This window comes from Castor canadensis, chromosome 15 (assembly GCF_047511655.1).
Source record: "Castor canadensis chromosome 15, mCasCan1.hap1v2, whole genome shotgun sequence".
NCBI classification, from domain to species: Eukaryota; Metazoa; Chordata; class Mammalia; order Rodentia; family Castoridae; genus Castor; species Castor canadensis.
The window spans coordinates 48,272,265-48,292,880 of record NC_133400.1 but is presented as its reverse complement, the minus strand read 5'-3'; the positions used below and the strand labels follow the sequence as shown (position 1 = coordinate 48,292,880).

General features: G+C 50.7%; 1 protein-coding gene across 1 annotated transcript in view; it reads right to left on the bottom strand.

The window, feature by feature from the left end:
* Positions 1-4,040: 4,040 nt before the first annotated feature.
* Wnt9a (Wnt family member 9A) overlaps positions 4,041-20,616 on the bottom strand; it is a 28,201-nt gene continuing 11,625 nt past the window's right edge. The window contains exons 2-4 of the mRNA XM_020186068.2: positions 10,710-10,966; positions 9,619-9,881; positions 4,041-7,021 (exon numbers count right to left, since the gene is read on the bottom strand). Of these exons, the coding sequence (XP_020041657.1) occupies positions 6,539-7,021; positions 9,619-9,881; positions 10,710-10,966 (1,003 nt within the window). The 3' untranslated portion in view covers positions 4,041-6,538. The remainder of the gene's footprint in view (positions 7,022-9,618; positions 9,882-10,709; positions 10,967-20,616) is intronic.

The following is a 20,616-nucleotide window of genomic DNA, read 5'->3' as shown; positions in this document are numbered from 1 at the left end:
TCTGCAGAGACATTGTTTTAGAAAGTTGGGGGGAGACCCTATTGGAGGATGCAGGTCACCCTAGACTGAAAATCTACTCTGAGAACCTGCTTGCCAGAGCCTCCTTGCCTCATCCCAGCCCATTCAGACTCTGCCCTCAGAGCTTGGCAGCATTCGTCTACCTGCTTACTGTCTAGAGCCCCTTCACACAGGGACTCTTCTCATCTCCCAGGGCACTTCTCCCTGGGGTGGCCCTAGCCCTCCACTGTCACATGCAGGGTGTCTCTCCACACCCCAGACCTCCCTCCTCTGTCCTCCCTTTCCTCTTTCTCTCCTCCCCCTTTCTCCCTCCCTTCTCCCCTCTCTTGCTCTCCATGCCCCTTTCTCCCCAGCTCTAGGAGGGAGGTCGGGCTCTGCTGCAGGCTTACCACTGCAGCAGAAACCGGCTCTGCACCCCCAGCCCCCAGCTGTTTCCATGGATGTGAGCCCAACACAAACAGCCCAGGACCCCCCACCTTCAGCCTGGCCTTGGGAGCAGGGTTGGGTGGGCAGATGAGGTCATTGCCACAGGCCCCCCACCAGGCCTGCTGGGGGAGGGAGTGTTTGTTTGGTCTTGTTTCCCTGGCAACTTGCTAGACCCCTCCTCCACTCCTGTCCATTTACATTCCAGCCAAGCTGCCCCACTCCAACCCCACACCTGGTCGGGTGGAGATCCCAGCCCAGAAGAGGCTGTGACTGCCAGCCCCACCTCCGGAGGTGTGGTTTGGAAAACCCAGGCAAGACTGACACAGCTCAGTCCCCACGGCAAGGCTCCACCTACAACTCTCAGAGGCCTTCCTGCGGTACTGTCTGACCCAGGGCCATCTCTCAGAAGGTGACCAGTGAGGCCCAGGCTTCTGCTCCAGCCTGGGCTCAGCCATGAAGGGCACCTTGCTCAGAGGGCTGAGAGGAGCTTCTGGAAGAGCATGGGGCCAGACACCCTGCTGGGGAGGAGACAGACAGCAGGTTGGGGCCCAGTGGAGGAAGTCCCAGTGGGGCACTGGAGAAGCATTAAGGCAGAGAGTGGGGTGGAGGAAGGAGCTGGGTCTCTAACAGAGGACAAGGTGGGCAGAGCCCTAGCATGAACAGCTACCACACCACCCTGGGGTGTGGGGCACCAGCAGCCACACTTCTCATCCTGCAAAGGCAGCAGCAAGACCCTCTCAGGCTCTTTGTGGGTAGTTCAGAGCCACAGAGACATACGGATGGGAGGGACCCTCCCTGGTAGGGTTGGGTCAGCTCAGTTCAAGGGGGTGGACTGGTGGAGGGGAGCCACAAGGAGCACACACAGATAGGCAAGACTCCCAGGGTGGGGTTTGCCCAGGGAGGCTGTGGGCCTGGAGTTGCCAGCCAGCTAGGAGTGACCCCCACCTACCCTGCTTATAACTGCCTGCCTTTAGCATTCCTCCACCCTACTGCAACTGCTGCCTGGAACACCTGCCCTGTGCAACCTGGACATAGTTGGCCCTTAATAGTCCCCAGGATGGCACAACACATCCAGGACAACCGAGTGCCTGCTGTAGCCTGGGTTGACTGGGGGAAGGGGGTGGCCTTACTGTCCAACTTCCTCCTCTCCCTCCTTCTCCTCCTCCATTTCCTCCCTTCCCCCTCTACATCTTCTCCCTTCTCCTCCTCTTCTCCTTCTCTCCCTCCCTTTCTCTCCTTCCCTCCCCTCCTCATCCCTTTTCCTCTGCCCCTTCTCTCCACCTTCATCCTCAGTTTCTGAAGTCAGCCTGAAGGCCAATTCCTTCCTGCTGCTCTTCACATTCAGACCTTTCTGAGACATTACCTTTGTGCCTTCTTACCTAAACCCCCAGCCATCTCCCGTGTCTACCCTGAGGAAGGGGAGCCAGACAGCTGCCCTGTCCCAGCTTCATGGAACTGCCTGGGCTGAGCCTGGGTTGGCCTCTGGCCACCTGTGTGTCCAGGTGTGAAAGCCTGCTGGGGCTGGTTAACCAAGGTAGCTATGAGCCTTGTGGGCCCATTCCTTACCTGTCCTCCTTACCCCTGCTAGTGCTGGGTGAGTACCCTATCCTCTGGGTACTACGTAGGAGTCTCTTCTCCACCCAAGTAGGTTAGGAAGCACCCGCAGCTTAAAAAAAAAATGTCCATACCTACCTGGTGAAAGTGGTCAGATAAGGTAGGCCTTTCTTCCTGCCTCAGGTCAGGGCTAGTGAGTGCTAGTCAGCTGAGGAACCCAGACAGAGACAGAGTCAGACTCCATCACCATGGACCACTATTCAAGGCAAGAGGACTGGCAGGAAGTAAGTGAGCTACAGCCAGCACCATGTACCCATCAAACTCATGTGCACACATATGCATGCATACATATGCCATGCACTCACAGACATGGTGCACACACGTGCACACATGCGTACATGCAGAGACAAACACATGAATACAGTCATACAGAGTAACATGCACACAGACACCTGACACAGCCCCTACACACACATAGGTACTCACACACGCACAAATACAGAGGCACAGATACACAGACACAGCCCCTCTGAACATATATACATGCCTGTTGATACACAGACCCAACCACACACAGACACAGCCACATGCATGCATGTAACATGCTCACACATTTGTGCACACGATCCTAAAAGACCAGCTGGATGCAGAAGGCATTCACTACATGCAGGGAACCCGGGCTGCACAGATGGCCACCAGAACCCAAGGCAGAAGATCAGGTATCCAGAGACAGCTCCTCCCTGAGGGATTCTGTGGCCCAGTGAGAGTAGGCCAGCTTGTGAACAGTGGCTGGTCTTGCCTACCAGGCTGGCTCCTGATTAGATTCAGCTTCAGTTTTGGCTGCCCTCGTAGGAAAGAACAGCTCCATTCAAGTCCCCTCTTCTCCTGCCTCTCTACCCCCTACCTGGGGCCTGATTCCTCAGTCATCCTGTCACAGTCCTGGGCAACTAAAGGAGCCCCTGCCCCATGGACTTCAGCCTGCCCCGTGGACTTCAGCCTGCCCCATGGACTTCAGCCTGGCACTGGCCAGAGGCTGCAGCAAGAGTCCAGCACCAGGATGCACTCTGTCCTCTCCTCTCAGAGGTGCTGTCTGGAAAGGGAGTTGTATTCCAGTTAGGCAGACAATCCCACACTCTTCAGTGACCAGTCCCTCCCTTGGCAATTATTGGGGAGCCAGACCCTGGGGCAGAGGGGGTGAGACACAAACAGGACAGAAGAGTTATTAGGGGTGGGTTAGGTGCCAGCAGAGTATGCCACAAGGTTGGGGGTGGGGTCGGCACAGGGTGTGGTCCAACAAGAGATGGAGGGGAGGGCTGGGGGCCTGGGTACCTGAAGACCACCTTGACAGAGTGCAGAGGGGCATGATGTAGAAAGAACACCAGACACAAGGCAGGAGGTTCCCTGGGACAAATGACAGACCCAGAAAAGGCTACAAGCACACAGCCAGGGAGGGAGGGGAGAATTGAGGAGAAGGTTCTCAGGGAAGGGTCTTTCCCTAGGGCACAGGACTAGACAGGGCTTCCTCAAGGTGACCTAGGGATACTATCTAGTCTGGACTCAAGAGGTAGAGAGAGACACAGTCTGGGGACACCAGAACCTCAAGGGTTTGCAATAGTACCTTTACCTTGTGTCCACATCTTCCCCAAATCATCATCCCCAGGACCTCCTCTTCCACCCAATCCCTTTCTCCTTAGTACTCATCCTTCTCCATCCTCCCTTTCCCCCTTCCTTCTCTATACAGAGCTATTCCCCTCCTCCCCAGTTCTCCTATCACTCTTCTTCTACCTAAAACCCTCTCACTCTTCCCCAGGTCCTCCTGCCCCTTCTACTCCCCATCTCTCCTTCTCTTCCACACAGAACTCTCCTCGTCCTCCCCAGCCGTCCTTCTTGTCCTCCTCAGATCTTCATCTCACTCATTCCTATTCCTCCTCCTCCCATCCTCTTCCTTTTCCTCCTTGGTCCTCCTCCTTGCCATATCCTCTTCTTCTCTGATCTCCTCCCATGCCCCCCAAACCCTTGTGGAGGCAGCAGACCGAGGTTGCTATAATTTAAAATACATTTATTTAGTGTTTCCATTTGTTTCTGGTTCTGTTATACAAAGCCGTTAAATAAATACATTCCCCGCAGTCACTCAGGTACACAGCTACTCACTATACAGATGAGGTAGAGAAATCAATAGGCTCACACAAGACTCCACACAAAGACGGGTCCCTCATGTGTCCCACACATTTGCCCAGCCAAAAGCAGGCCTCAGAGTCCAGACTTCCCAGGGTGGCCAGCGGGGAGAAGATGGCAAAGTGGTGCCTGGTCCACACCATGGACACCAAGGAAAGGGAAGAGACCCCTGCTCACTCTACACTGCCTAGCAGGACACTTTCCTTCCACTCTGCCCCACGAAAGAGAAGCACATTAAACAGAGGTTCCAGCATGCAGTAGTTGCTTCTTCATTGAGCAAGACATTCTAATATATATTTATATAGAAACAAACCAGCCAGCAGACATTTTCAGTCTGCCTTGTTTAAAAAATATTGTTCTGAATATTCAGGACATAGAGTTAAATGTGATATTTGATTAAAAAAAATACATATCCTTCCTCTGACCCAACACCTTTCCCCAGGCCCAACAGTGACTGAGCTCAGTATTGCAAGGAGAGTGTGGCCGGTCTGTCCTGTCACAGCACCCTAGCAGGTGCAGATGTCTGGGGAGAACAGGGTGTGCCCTCTTACCCAACAGCCTACCCAACTCCCTAGCCTGGCCTTTTTGGTGCCATCACACAGTGCCACCCACACTCACTTCCTGGTGAGTGGTCATCTGAACCACAGGAGAATAAACTTTGCTATTTACACTATCCAAGAGGGACCAGAGATCCACATCCATTTAAATAGGTTTTATTTTTAAAAACATAGTCCTCTTTCAGCTTCCTGGACCCCTGGGGCTCTGAGTGGCTAGCTCCTTGCTCAGTAGTTCCTGCATCCACACCTGCTGCCTGCCCAGACCCTAGTCCACACCCACTGGGTCACTACCCAGATGAGCCCAGGGCTGGAGTCTCTGGGAGCCAAAGAGTGACCATATGGTGCTCTGAGGAGGGGCATTGCCCAGCTGAATGCTGACCATGCCAGCACAGCATGCACACACTTACGCATACACTCACACATGTACACACACACTCAAACCAAACCAGGTCAGTGTAGCCACCCTTCCCCTGCAAAGATAATAGAATGGCTGGAAAGTCAGCACATGTGTCTGCCATGTCCTTGCCTCCTCCCAAGCAAGCATGGCTTCCTCAGAAGATGGACCCTGAAGGTAAGCCTGGCCTCTGTCACCATATCTACTCCTAGCCCCATAATCTGCATCCAGAAACTCAGATGCTGGGCCATTTGTCTGCAGGGTGCAAAGCAGTCCCTGTTGGCAGAGCAGGGGTGGGGGAGTGGGATTCCAAAGCCCTCTGGGCTATGGCCAGGTTTGCTTGCTTCATTTCTTTCCCAACATCAACTTGATTTAGTGGTTTCAAACGAAAGCAAGCAGAGTAGGAGGGAGTGTGGAGGGGTGGGAAGAGGGAGCCTCCCAGGTCAGCTCCATTCAGCCCAGGGCATGTCAGGGGGAAGAGCCACAGCCTGGGAGGCAGTGGGGGTAGAGGACATAATAATTACTATATTAAATAATAATAATTTAAAAGTCACTGATACTCACTCCAAAGAGAAGTGCTCAATGTTAGAGAGGGATGGCAGTGCCTCCAAGCCCAGGAATCTGGGCGGCTAGGCCCTAGAGACACAGCATGCTGCACTCTCCTAGTGGTTTGGCTCTCTGAAGACAGTGCTGGTGCTGGGGTGCTGCGCCAGGCCCATTCCCCATGGGCAGCCACGTGGTCATAAAGATACACCTGTCCTCCAAGCCTCAGAGGGAGCCCGGAGGCAGGGAGGGGCAGTCAACAGACTGGACACCTGACAAGGGCCCTTCCAGGGACTGGGGTGTCAGGGACAGAAACAACTCAGAAAGCATTGCTGCAACACTCTCGGGTCAGGGGGAGAAAGCTCAGGCCCAGAGCACAAGCAGAGTGGTTGAAGAGGCAAGACAGGTGCTAGACCTACCTCTGGGCCTTTGAGAGGGGAGACAGCGAACTCAGACAATTAGCCAGGGCCCCAATGTGCTAGGAGAGCCCCTCAGACCTTATAGAGACCCCTTGTGCTGTGTATGATGCCTACATCCCACAAAGCAGGGCTGCCTGGACCTATGGGGCTTAGCCCTGGCACTACGTGCAATGCCTGTACCCCATACAGAGAGGTTTATCAGGCCCAGGAGTTCAGCCCTTACAGGTGTAGACTCCTCGTGCTGCGTGCAATGCCTACATCCCATGAGGCAGGGCTGGCAGGGCCTGGGGGCTCAGCCCTTTCAGGTGCAGATCTCTCACACTGTGTGCAATGCCTACACCCCATGTGGCAGGGCTGCCAGGGTCTGGGGGCTCAGCCCTTGTAGGTGTAGACCCCTCACATTGCGTGCAATGCCTATACCCCAAGTAAGCAGGGCTGGCAGGGTCTGGGGCTCAGCCCTTACAGGTGTAGACCTCCTCTCGCTGTGTGCATTGCCTGCACTCCACGTAGCAGCACCAGCGTACCTGGCACTGACAGGGTCTTGTCACTACTCGGCTCTGTGTGTTGTGGCCACGGCCACAGCAAATACTCTCACAGTTCTTCTCACGGTGGCACCTGCGGCCAGCTGTACCTGGGGAGAAGCGGCCAGCCAGGCAGAAGCTGGGTGAGTCATCCAGATGCACAAGCTCTGGAGTACGGGGAAGTGGGTCACTGCTGCCTGCCCCCGAAGCCCGGCCCCGCGGTGGGGAGATAGCACCTGCTTCACCAGTGGCTTCATTGGTGGTGCTGCCCACTTTAAGTGCAGTCTCATACTTGTGTTTCAGGTGCTTGCCTACTTCATGGAAGGGTGCCAGCTGCCGCCAGCAGGTCCGCACTGTGCAGGAGCCCGACACGCCATGGCACTTGCAGGTGGTCTCCACTCCAGCCTTGATCACCTGCAGGATGGAGTGGGTAGTATGAGGAACAGTCTAGGCAGGCCCAGAGACCAGCTCTGCAGATGACCCCAGAGAGGCTGGAGTCACCACTCACCCCAATGCAAGACCCCACAGCACCCCATCAGGACTCAAACCCAGGTCTGGCCAGCAGGGGTCACCACTGTCCAACAAACATGGAGCCCTAGCTCCCTGGCTCCCACACTAATTCCTCCCCCACCAAAAGAGGTCCTATGCCCAGTACCTAGACCTCCAGCGTGTCCACCTGCACCTACATGAAGAGGCCAGTCTCCACCCCTTTGAGACACTCCAGTCGCACCTAGATGTCCATCACTGCCCCACCATCAACAATCAGCATCTCCTTTGTCTAGTTTTAGTGCATTGCTCATTGGAAAAGCAAGGACAAGTATGGTCTCATCCAGTGGTCTGCTACTTGACTAAACACATTTACACCTAAGTACTGGGGACAATGTAGGCCCAACCCCAAGCCCTATCAATTAGAATGGGTAAGCCTTCTAGTGTGGGGAGGGTACATGCACATGGAAAAGCAGAGAACCACACCTCCCTATGAGAGGAACTTCAAAGAAGAAAAAAAGAATACTATACCTAGAAGAGCTTCCAGGGCCGATTCCAGAGGATAGGGGACTGCAACCCTCACCCCTACAGGTAGGAGCAGGCATGGCTGAGCACCAAAATTCCAGGGATGGGGAACTGCCAGGGAGCCCAAGTCTTTCTTCTCCTAGGACTTGGGCCCCAGCTGCTAACACAGGCTAGCTTCCCTAAGCAATCTCCCACCCTAATGGACCTGCAGGCATTGTCTCAAATCTTAGAAGGATGTGAGGCAGAAACATACAGAAGGCCCCTTCCCAGGTAGGCCATGAGCCAGGCTCCTAAGCTACCAAGCTAGCCCCCCAGGAGGGCGGGCTAGAGAGGGATTAAGAAATGTAGCCACCCTCCCCACTTTTCTGCTAGCAATCTAAGAGTCCCACTTATTAATGATGCTTTGCTGAAAAACCTGGACAAATTTAATTAAATGTGGCCCAGAAAACTAACAGAGCACTTTTGCACATTCTGACTTTTCATTAGTAACTTACAAAAGGGCGAGGTGGGGAAGGAGGGATCAAGCACAAGAAAAAAGAACAGCTTGGACTTAGGGATTTAATCTGCCCACCAGCTCTTGCCCAGGAAAGTGGAAGAAGGCACCAGGACCTTGATTAGAAAGGGGGAGACCAATGCTTTAATGAGTCGGGGATTCAGAACTCCTCAATGAGGAAGAGCTCAGGGCAGGAGTGACTTTAATTGCACCTAACTGTCTTCCCTAGACTGGAGATCCACAGCACAGGCAAAGGTAGGAAGAAGAAATACCCCTCACCTCCTGGTAAAGGCATTGGCCCTGCCCTTCTAAGACCCAGTCTGAGCCTCAGGCCAGTGTTTGGTTGTTTGGATTGTTAGAGATGGGGTAAGAGACAATGGAGGCTTTGTCCAGAGCCAGGGTTAGGGGATCGAATGCTCCCTTACAGCAGCATAGATCCAGAAGCTTCAAGGCTGCAAGTGACATGAAGAGCCAAAAGGCCACATTCATCCAGGGCTCAGCTATGCCTGAATCCCACAAGCCCCTAAAAGAGCCAACTACAGAGCTAAGGAAACTGGGTGCCGGTGGCTCACACCTATAATCCTAGCTACTCAGGATGCAGAGATCAGGAGGATCGCAGTTTGAAGCCAGTCCGGGCAAATAGTTCATGAGACAGACCCTATCTTGAAAAAAACCCATCACAAAAAAAGGGCTGGTGGAGTGACTCAAGATGTAGGCCCTGAGTTCAAACCCCAGTACTGCAAAAAAAAAAGAGAGAGAGAGAGAGAGAGAGAGAGAGAGAGAGAGAGAGAGAGAACGCTAAAGAATTCCTTTATCCTAATAAGTCAGTGTCCCTCAGAATAGAGTCCTGCCTACAGACAGGGCCACGGAGACAGAATTGGGCATCCCTGACAAGGGTAAATGGGTTCTGTATTCCTAGTTCTTCCCTGGGACCCCCCCTCTACCATATTGTGCTACCCTTGACTTAGGTCTTTGGTGATAAGAATGCCTGCAGTCTTGGCAGGTGGAATATAGGTCACCAACCTCTGGGGTCAACTGCTCACCTGGGGAGACCCTCCAGGGGGCCTTGACCAACCAGGGACAGATACATAAGGGCCCAGACCCAGCCAGTTCCTCCCTGACCAGCAACAAGCCTGCCTCTGACTTCTCCTCTCCAGGAGGAATGGCAGAGGACCCTCCCTAGTACATCAAGGGGCCCCTCTTCATGACTAGTGACCCTATCTTCCTCTAAGTAAAAACTTATGGGAAACAGGACTCCAGGGCCCTGGCTGGCACTGCATGGCTGCAACGGAGGTGGCCTCTGTCTCTTCTTAGGCTGCTCTCTTCCTCATTCACCCACCTGCCCAGTTCACTCCATGCCCAGCCTCACCTACCCACCACAAACCCAACCCACCCACTCTGACTTTCCCACCTGTCCTGTTGGCCTACCCTGTGCCCAACCCATCTGCTCTGTATTCCACCACCCTGCTCAGTGCCACCCCGCTCAGTGCCACCCCGCCCCGCTTGCCTTCACACCCACGAGGTTGTTGTGGAAGTCCACCCGGGCTCGCAGATCCTTGCTAGACCGCCTGCCTAAGAATTCCTTGACAAACTTGCTGCTGTACTTGAGGTTGTCTCCACAGCCACCCCACTGCCAGGCCTCTCGGTTCTCCAGGTCAGGTGCTTCATCACACGTGCAGCGCTCCATGCGTCCTGCACTGCACGCCTTGGCTAGCGCGTGTGTCAGGCCAGCCGAGGAGATGGCGTAGAGGAAGGCGGTCTCCTTGAAGCCTGGGGTAAGGGTGGGGGTTCAGCAATGCTGGACACCAGGCAGTCAGCCCAGGAGCTCTCAGTTCATGTGCACTGTAGCCAAACCACAGCAGTGCATTCCAGATGACAGCTCTTGGTATCTTTCCTGGTCTGGGGGGCAGGGTGTTGGGGTACTGTACTGCATAAGCTGCTGTGGACACCCAGAGGGCAGGAGGTGGTTGGGGAGTGGGGAGAATTCAGAACCCACTATGGCTGGGACTCTAGCCTCGTGTAAAAGAGATCACATTTAGGTCTCCAATCTACCAGCCTCACCACCACCACTGGACCCTTGGCAGGTCCTCCCTTAGACCTCAAGTCTCATGCTGGCAAACGCTCTATCACCCTGGGGATGAATTGTACCCCCAGCTCTCGAGTCCCCAATTTTTAAACAAGGCTGTGGGGAAGCTCCCACAAGACCCTGTTCTTCTAAATAGAAAGAAGGAGAAGAGATGGAGAATAGAGGAGGATTTTTCCTCCAGACAGAGGCTCTTGGCCCTCAGACACCTGGCATGAAAAGAGAGCTGTTGAGACAGCCTCAAGCCCTGTCAAATGCTCCTGTGCCACCAGATCATCTTTGCAACTGGGAGGAATGGGAGGTGGGGCCAGAAGGAGTAGAGCCAAAGGGGCAGGGCTGGAAGGAAGAAAGGGGCCACCCGCTTCAGACCCCACCTACAACGGGGCTGGCAGGGTGTGGGGTCACCTGGGACCCAGCCCAGAGGGAGATGCATTAGGGATGTGCCCAAGGCCTGCAGACTGCCTCTGCAGTCTGGGGCTCTTTGGCCAGGTCTGGCAGGACCCCAAGACACTCACCTCGTTTGAGCAGGCTAGCACGGTAACGGCCATCCAGGGTGCAGTTCCAGCGCTCAAAACGGAACTGGTACTGGCACTCAAGTGCACTCATGCTCACGGCCTCCACCAGTGTCTCAGCCACGCCGGGGTCCCGGCGGCACATACGACGTTGCTTGCGTTCTAGCTTCAGGCGATCACAGGCCTTGTAGTGCGCCTGGGCAGCAACCTCGGGCTCCAGGGTCAGTGGGAGAATGGTCAGGGGCTCACTACCTGTCAGCCTGGGGATGGAGAGGTGAGAATGAACCCTAGTCCCTGAAGGAGGGCTATGGGGGCTGGCTCCCTGGGGATAGCAGAACCAGCACACAGGGCTGGGACAGAGAGGGTGATGGCTACCAGACAAGAGTCATGTGAGCCCAGGGAACCCAGAAAGAATCACTGACCCTGCTGGCTCTCGTACCCACCTTGCTGCTCTGCTTGCTACTGGATGCCACCGGACCCCTATGCATACCCATGGTCCTCACAGAGCTGCCCCAGGGCACGGTATCCAGCAGCCATATGGTGTCCTTGCTACTAACCTGTCCGTAGGGAGTCCAGCTGATGCAAGCCTAGATGAATGAAAACTCCCCCTCCCAACTGCCAACTCCCCTCCCAAGTGCCTAGGCTACCAGCAGGGAAAAAGGGTCAGATCCTGGGCCCCAGGCTCTCTGCCTGAGGAACGTCTACCACAATGCCCTCCTCCCCAGCTTGGGGACCACCCCCTGTGCTCTCACCAGCTGGGAGTTCCCACGGTGCTATGATCCTCAGAGGGAGTCCTGACTCACTCCTCTCTCCCCCTGCTATAGCCTATGCAGATGGGACCTCAGCAGGGTTGGCCACTGGAGGGGCAACCTCCACTGCACACAGCCCCTCAGGGCAAGGTCATGGGGGCAAGCAGCTCCTGCTTCTCCCCATCAAGCCTCCATGTTTTGTTTATAGGAGAGGGGGGCAAGTTAGTCCCCAGGCAACCTCCTCTTCACACAAGCCCCAGAAAGCTGTACCCCTAGCCTCACAGCTCCAGGGGTCTCATGGTCCTCACCTCCCAGCCATGTACCCCTTCTCCCAGGTTCAGGCCTACCTGATCCCTATCTCCTCACTCCTCAGACTTTTACCTCCCTCCATAGATAGTGACTCACTGAACACCCCCTATCAAGACCCCCTGCCTGGGGAACACAACCACGCTAAGAGTTGACCTTTGAGGGGGCTCCTCTTACATCCCCACCTGGCATAGCATGGCCCACCCCACACAGGAGCCAAGACCCAAGCAGCCTCAATGCATAAGCCCTGAGCGCCCAGCCTGTGGGCTCAGTCATGTCCCTCCCTCACATCCCTGCTCCATTCCAGGACTGACAACTTGAGTTCTGCCTGCTTTGTGCTTGAAATCACAGGCCACGCATTCCCAGACGGACAAACTAAATGTCCAGGCCTAAAGCACATGTATGTTGCGCCATACTCAGACCCTGGAAAGGGAAAGGCATCCATCTGCGTGTGGGCGGGGATCAGAGGTCCCCTATCAAGAGCATCACTGGAAACAATCCACCCCCACCCTCATCCCACAGCAGTGGTATCCCACATGCCCAGGCTCCCCTAGGAATGATCTGTAGTACCTCCTACTGAAGGCTACCCTCACCCCAGCCCCATGCAGGGAGCCATAAAGGCATCTACTGATGAGCGTGCAGTCTGCACAGGGGATGCAGAGGGGAGTCAGGCAGAGCCTCAGGTGTGCAAAAGGAAGTGGGCAGGACCTTGGGGATACAGAGCAGAGTCAGGCAGGGCCATGTGGGTGCATAGGGGAGTGGGCAGGGCCTCAAGGGTGCAGAGAGGAATCAGGCAGGGCATCGGGGGTGCAGGGAGAGGAGCAGGCAGGGCATCGGGGTGCATAGAGGAGCAGACAGGGCCTTGGTGGTACAGAGGGGAACAAGCAGGGCTTCAGGGAAGAAGGCATCTGGGAACTGGGTGCTCTGAGGGTTAGAGGCCTCTTGGGTTAGGAGAAAGTTGATGGGGTAGGCAAAGCCAGGGCTCAGTCACAGAATCCCTGAACCCCATCAAGGGTAAGGATTTCATCTCAAAGTTTCAAGAAGACTCAGAAAAGGAGCTCAGCAAAGGGTTCCCCCAGGAGCTTCAAGGGCCACTTTGTAGATATCCAGACCTTGTCCAGCAGCTAAGCTCCCACAGTTGGTTCCAAGCCTCAGAAGCCCTCAGAGACTAGAGCCCTCAGGGAGGCTAGAGAACCTGACCCAATGGCTGCCCAGCAAAGAAAAAAACAAAGGCAGGTAGAGGCACACCCCAAATTCAAAGGCAGCTCACATGGTAGAGACTTCTGTCCCTAGAAAGGAATGTCACAGTTGTGCTCAGAACAAAGGATCTAGAAAGGTCCCAGCCTTTCACTCCCCCACTTTGGCCAAAGTCCTTGGGGGCCTAGTGTCTAGATACAAAGTAAGACTAGGGCTGTGGACAGGGGGAGGGAACAGAAGACAGGCAGAGAAGGAAGAAAGAAGTGGGGTAGGGGGTAAGGCAGGCAGGTGAGGAAGAAGAATACCAAGCCCCAAGATATTCCCCGACACCCAGCCAGCCTAGAGGTGTCAAGACAACACCAATCCATGCTCTACCCATGAGGAGACTGAAGAGAGGGGCTCCCTCCAGGTCCTTGGGTTCCCTCCAAACCCTGAAAATGAGGAGATGAGGAGGATAGGGTCCCCACCTGGGCCAGTCTGTCCCTGCACCATCTGTCCATGGTTGGACCTGCTCCTAGACCCAGGAGGTTGCTATCCTAAGGCAGGTGCCAGTTGTGAAACTGAAGTGATGACATGCAAGGGTATGAGAATAGGGCTGTGGCTTGGGAAGTTTGATGGAGGAGGCCTTAGACCTAGGAAGAAGGGTTGGACCATCCATTCAGAGCCCAAGATTCCTAGGACATAAACCTCAAATGCAAAAATGACCCACAGAATTGCTGGAAAAAATGATGAGAGTTCATAAGATAACCTCATAATAGGGAAGGCTTCTTTCTCTGTGACTGCAGCCAGAAGGTTCTGGAAAATTAATACATTTGACCATTTAAAAGGTCTGAAAACTCTTTGTACAAGAGTTAAAAGACTAGGAGACAAATGATATAATGGGGAAACTGTCGGCAACTTATATTCCAGAGCAAGAACCAACTTTATGAGTATGGCTGTGGATGTATATTTGTTCCTATAAATGAATAGCCATAGGAATCAGTTAAAAACAGACAAAGCCAAAAAGAGGAAGAAGTTCTGCTGTGCATTATTATTTGAGATAACTATAATGCACTGCATAACTAGAAAAATTTTAAATGTCTTCACCATGAAGAACTGATAATTTTTATAGAGGACACATGTTTACTCCGATTTAAATATCACATAATGTATGCATATATCAAAACATTCCATGTTAATCCACTAATATGTACAATTTTTGTTTTTGTGTTATCAGTTAAAAATAAAGACAATTAAAAAAATATTGAAAATGAACAAAGGATATAAACATACAAGTCAAAGGAAATAAATACTCTTAAAATGCATAAGAGGATGCTCAACCTTAGTGCAAGAAATTCCCATGGAAACAATACTAATATATTGTTTCACTTACCAGATAAGCAAAAATTAAAATGTTTGATGAGATCATTGTTGTTCCAGATTGACATAGCTATAGAATTTGAAAATTAACCCATCAATATGGTACAAATATTTGTCTCCCTCAAATTCTTATGTTGAAACTTCCTCCAAGGTGATGGTATTAGAAGGTGAGCCTTTGGGAGGTGAAGTCAAGAGGTGGAGTCTTATGAATAGGATTACTGACCTTATAAAAGGGACTCTAGAGAGTTACCAGCTCCTTTTTCCAAGTGAGGACACAGCAGAAGGGCCATTATGAACCAGAAAGTAGCCTCATCAGACATGGAATTGGCTACACCTTAACCTGGGACTTCCAGCCTCCAGAACTGTGAGCAAAATATTCCTGTGGTTCAGCCTGAGTGAACTAAGACATCTACCACTTCTCTCTAGAAATACAGGTTATAGCTGGGTGTGTGGCACATGCTTATGATCCTAGCACTCAAGAGGCTAAGGCAGAAGGATCATGAATTGAAGGGAGACAGTTAACCTGGACTATGAGTTCAAAGCTAGCCTGAAGCTACATAGCAAGAATCTGTCTCAAAGACAAACAAAACCAAAAAATACAGGCTACAGATATGCAGATGATCACTGATTTATACGGGTCCAACTTTACAATGGTATGAAAGCAAAACAAATCCAGGAGAAATTGTACTTTGAATTTTGTTTTTTTATCTTTTCCTGGGCCAGTGCGATATGGCACAGTCCTTTCTGTGATGCTAGGTGGCAGCAGTCACAGGTCCTGGTCAGTCCAACAATCCTCAGGGGAAACAACCAACACTGCAGTGTGATACGAGTACTCCAGAAATTCCATGAGACAGCCAGCACTCTGTTACAAAACGGGCTTCGTGTTGATGCTTGTGCCCAACTCCAGGCTCACAAAAGTCTCTAAGCATATGTGATCAAAGGTTGGGTATATCCAATGTAATTTTGGATATGAGGTCTGATGGGTTTATGGGATCAGAACCTCACTGTAAGTCAAGAAGCATCTGTGTTCCTCAGTCCTCACACATCTTCTGATGCAGCCTCCCTATGTGATCACGCATGAAACAAGGAGGAAGGTGGGTGGATGTGTGGGATCTGGTGGAATGGTGAGTAGCCACTAGAGAAAACAGCATCCCTATGTGTATCAGCCCCTTGCCCACCCCACTTGCCCCACATGTGGTCTTCAGAATGGTCTGCAGGTGTTTTGGATCCACAGGACACAGGGAAGGAAGGATTCATGACAGGTGACCGAGGCAGGGGAAACACATTCTTCTCCATTAGGGTGAGCATTCCCATGCACAAACGGCCCCTCTAAAAACACAGCAACAGGCACAGGCTGGCCACCAAATCTCTCGCCCACCCTGGCCCTGAACACTGACCTGGGGTGGCCAGTGCCTGCACACATGGCCTGTCACCCCAAGGCTGTGGTCCTGCAACCCAGACAGTGCCCCCAGTAGCCTGGCACCAGATGGCACAGGCCCCACCCACAAGACCAGCTGCCTGCCACACAGTGCACCTGCTGCAGGCTCAATGCAGCTGCCACCGCAGCCCCAAGCGGCTGTCTGGCCTGAGACAGGGCAGACTGAGCCCACTGCACAAGTCGGCACAACACCAAACTGGGCACAAATCTCCCTCCAGGCAAGGGATAGTTCCTTTCTGAACAGGGGTCTTTCGTTCACTCCATACTGTCTTCTTTTTTCCTTTTCTGGTGGTACTGGGGGGTTGAATTCAGGGCTTTATTCTTGCTAGGCAGGTGCTCTACCACTTAAGCCACACCACCAGCACTTTTTGCTTTGGTTATTTCGAAGACTGGATCTCTCTTTATGACTGACCCAGCATGGACTGTGATCCTCCTATTTAAACTTCCAGCAGCTGGGATAACAGGCCCATACCACCATGTCCACAGACTTTTTTGCCCAGGCTGGGTTCTAACTGCAATTCTCTCAATTTCTGCCTCCTGAATAGCTAGGATTACAGGTATGAGCCACTGTGCCCAGCATCTATGCTGTCTTCTGATCCACCAAAAGCTCATAACTCGATTGTACAGTCATGTTCGCCCTTCTTTGAGTACTCGTATTTCTATTTCTTTTTAGAAGTCCACCCCAGGGGACCCTTATCTCAGAACATATAAATAAATTGATTCAAAATTGATTTCAGGACTTAAATGTAAGTCCTGAAACTATGTTACTACTCAAAGAAAACGTAGGGAAAATGCTTTACAACAGAGATCTTGGCAGTGGTTTGCCTGGACATGATCTCCAAACACAGGTAACATAAACAAAAACAGAAAACAGGACTGCATCAAGAAAAAGAACTTCTGCAAAGCAAAGGAAACAGTCAACAGAGTGAAGAGACAACCCACAGAATGGGAGAAAACATTTGCAAACCATACAAGGGGTCAGTATCCAAAAACACATAGAGAACTCAAATAACTCAACAGCAAGAAATAACCCAATTAAAAAATGGCTAAGGATTGGAGACATTTCTCCAAAGGTGACACAGAAATGGCCAACTCGGTACATGAAAAAATGCTCTTCATAACTGATCATCAAGAAATGCAAATCAAAACCACAATGAGGTAACCCCTCACACTGAATAACTAATTACAAAAAGGCTAAACAAGTACTGGTGGGGATTTAGAGAAAAGGGACCCCTGCACACTACTGGGAATATAAATTAGTACTGCCATTATGGAAAACAGTATGGAGGTTCTTAAAAAGAAAACAGAACTACCATACAATCTAGCTACTCCACCATTGGGCATATATCCAAAGGAAATGAAATCAGTATGTTTAAGAGACACTGACTTTCATGTTCACAAGAGCATGGCATGGAAGCAACCTAAATATCCATTAACTGTGGTACATATACACCATGGTATACTACACAGCTTTCAAAAGGAGGAAATTCTGTCGTTTGTGACAACATGGATCGAACTGGAGGTCATTACACTATGTGAAATAAGCCAGGTACAGAAAGACAGTGTCTTTCTATGAGTGAGCATGATCTCACCCATAGTTGGAAGATAAAAGAGTTGAACTCCCAAGTAGAGAGTAGATGGTGTTTATCAGGGGCTGGGGCATCGATGGTCAAAAGGTACAAAAGTTCAGTTAAGTAGAAGGAATGAGTTCAAGAAATCTATTGTATGCATGGTGACTACAATGTGTCATATTCTTGAAAGATGCCAAGAGTGTAGATGTTAAGTATTTCTCATCACCAGTGTGACAACCATGTGAGGTAATGCATATGGTAACAGCTGGTTAAGAGTCTGCTCAACAATGGAAAGATTTCCAAATGCTGTACACAATTTTATCGACCAATTTAAATAAAAAGCAAAAACCCAGCCCATCATAAAGGATGGTTCAAAAACTCCTCTGTTTTGTGCCCTGCCCAGCCAGCACTGACTTGGATGTGCAGCGTTAGGTGGGGTCCAATACGCTTCTTATGGAACACTTTCATATCTCCTGCCTGGCTATCCACAGTGTCACCGATGACTCATTCCAAGCTCCCTCCAGCCAGCAGCACCTGAGGTTTGCTAGGGCATTCCCAGGGCTCCTCCAGCAGGTCCCACAGGTCAGCTGGGGACAAACACCTGTCTGTAGCACCAAGCCCTGTGGTTGATGTGAATAGACTCAGGTCCCAAAGATTTCCTCACTTCCACACCTGGAGGTCTTCCTTGGAGGAAGACTCAGTCCTGGATTCCACAAAATGTCTTTATAAAGTTCATTTTATGTGTGTGTCAGCTTTATGGTCGACAAAAACTGCCACCAAATCCCCATGCTGATTTAGGAACCAAGCCTTGCTATACATCATTCATCTCTGAGTAGTTTTTAGGTGTTCTATGTACATGATCATATGATACACAAAGAGATGCATTTAGATCCTTTTTTTGTATGTGTGGTACCAGGGTTTGCACTCAGGGCCTACACCTTGAGCCACTATACCAGTCCTTTTTTTGTGATGGGTTTTTTCGAGATAGGGTCTTGTGAACCATTCTTCCAGGCTGGCTTCAAACCATGATCCTCCTGATCTCTGACTCCTAAATAGCTAGAATTACAGGTGTAAGCCACTGGCACCCAGCTGAATTTAGATTCTTTAGAAAATTTTAATTGACAAATGATAATTATATATAATTGATATATTAATAATTATATCTATAATTGTCCACGTGATATTTTTAATTATGTCTATGTTGTGGAATGATTAAATCAAGCTAACTAACATATCCATTATCATTACCCTCGTACTTACTTTTTGTGTAACAGAACTCTTCCTATTGTCTACCTGCAATTTTGCATCCCTCAACCAACAGCTCCCCATTCACCTTAACTCCCAATAACCATTAAGCTCTCTGCTTCTGTAAATTCAACTTGTTAAGATTCCACATATAAGTGAGATCATATAGTATTGGTCTTTTTGTGCCTGGTTTACTCCACGTACTGTAATGTCCTCTAGGTTCACCTATGCTGTTGCAAATAACAGGTCTTCCTTTTGGGAGACTGAATAGTATTCCACTGTGTGCATGTGCCACATTGTCTTTATCCATTTATCCATTGATGGATGCTTAGGTTGCTTCCATTTCTTGGCTGATGTGAATGGTGCTGCAGTGAACATGGAATGTGGGTTTCTCTTCAGCATACAGACTTCATTTCCTTTGTATATATACCCAGTGGTTGGATTGCTAGATTATATTCCCACCAACAGCACACAAGAGCTTCCTTTTCCCCACATTCTCAGTCCTTACACCATCTTTCCTTGCCTCCCTATGACAGCAAGACCCATCAGCACAATGTCACAGGATTGACTGTGCCTCAGGCTCAGTCTCCCCGACTCACATCACAGCAGTTCTTACCTACCAAAGAGCTTCCCCATCCACTGGTGGCAGGCGGGACCACCCAGCCAAGCCCTCACCTGCTGACAACAGATGAACAAGTCAGGATGAATACCTTGTTGCTCAGTTCCCTTCCAAACCTCTGACAGTCTGTCACCTAGGCACAGCCTACCAGTGAAGATAGCCGCAAAGAGAAGAGCTGAGATATGTGCCATGAAGCCAGACTTCAGACCACTCCAGAAGGGAGACCAGGTATCTGCTGAGCCAGCCAGCACCACTCCAATTTCTAGTGTGGGGTGCAGGCATCCTGGGTTACTCTGAACTTGGAAGATGGCTATCAACATCAAGTCATCAAGTATGACACCTGGACAGCAGGACCAGGTTAAAGAAGTTTCCTCTGGCTCTCAGTTTACTAAAAATCTTTTGAAATTATAAGTGGATGTTGCATATTGTCAAATGTTGTCCCTGCATCTTTGGAAGTACAGTTCATCCCCCTGATCTGCTAAGGCAAAGAACTACAGGAACTGATTGCTGCCCCATGGAGCCTGGCATTTTTGGAGAGACTGGGAGAACTCAGCTTAGTCAAAATGGCTTTGTCCCTTCTCCAGATTGCTGGATGTCCTCAAGGAACATCTTGCCTGGGGGCTTCACCTGTGTCTGTATTTCTTCTCTTGTGCTCTTCCTGTTAAGTTCTAGTGCTTTAAATGTTCTTTAAATGTTCTTTAAATGTCCTGGAAGAGTTGATGTCAGAGTAGAATTGTGTCTTTTTCACTGTTTGGAAGAACGGGCCATGGAGCCATTTAGACCTGAGTTTTTCATGATGGAACAATTTCCATTCCAGTCTAATTTTGCTTCTCTTTTCATTCTCAATAATTTTATTGAGATATAAATCACATACTATAAAATTCACCCCTTCAAAGATTTCTTATGTATTCACAGTCACTATTCACTATCACCACAGTCAAATTTAGGACTTTTTTTCCACCTCTGCAAAAAGAAGCCACATACACTTTAGTAACAATCCCATCCCCTCTTCTACAGTCCCCATGACCATTAATATTCTGCCTGTTTTGGATATTTCATATGAGTGGAGTCACAAGAGCTATTTTTTTGTGACCTGTTTATTTTACTCAGCGTAATATTCTCCAGGTTGATTCAAGCTGCAGCAGGTGTCAGAATTCCTCCATTGTAAGGAAGCACCACACTGTGCTTATTCAGTCACTGGTGGATCGATGCTTGAGTTGCTTCCGTTTTCCACAATTACGCATGGTATGTATGTTTTTGTGTGATCTGTGCATCCATGACTCTGGGGTATAGCCCTGGAGTGGAATTGAGGAGCTGTTGCTTATTTTCTAAAGTGTCTGCACCACAGTCTATTCTTAGGAGGCGACTCCCATGAACCCCTTTTCCTTAGACTTCTGACATTTCCTAGATCTTCCTCAGGGGAACC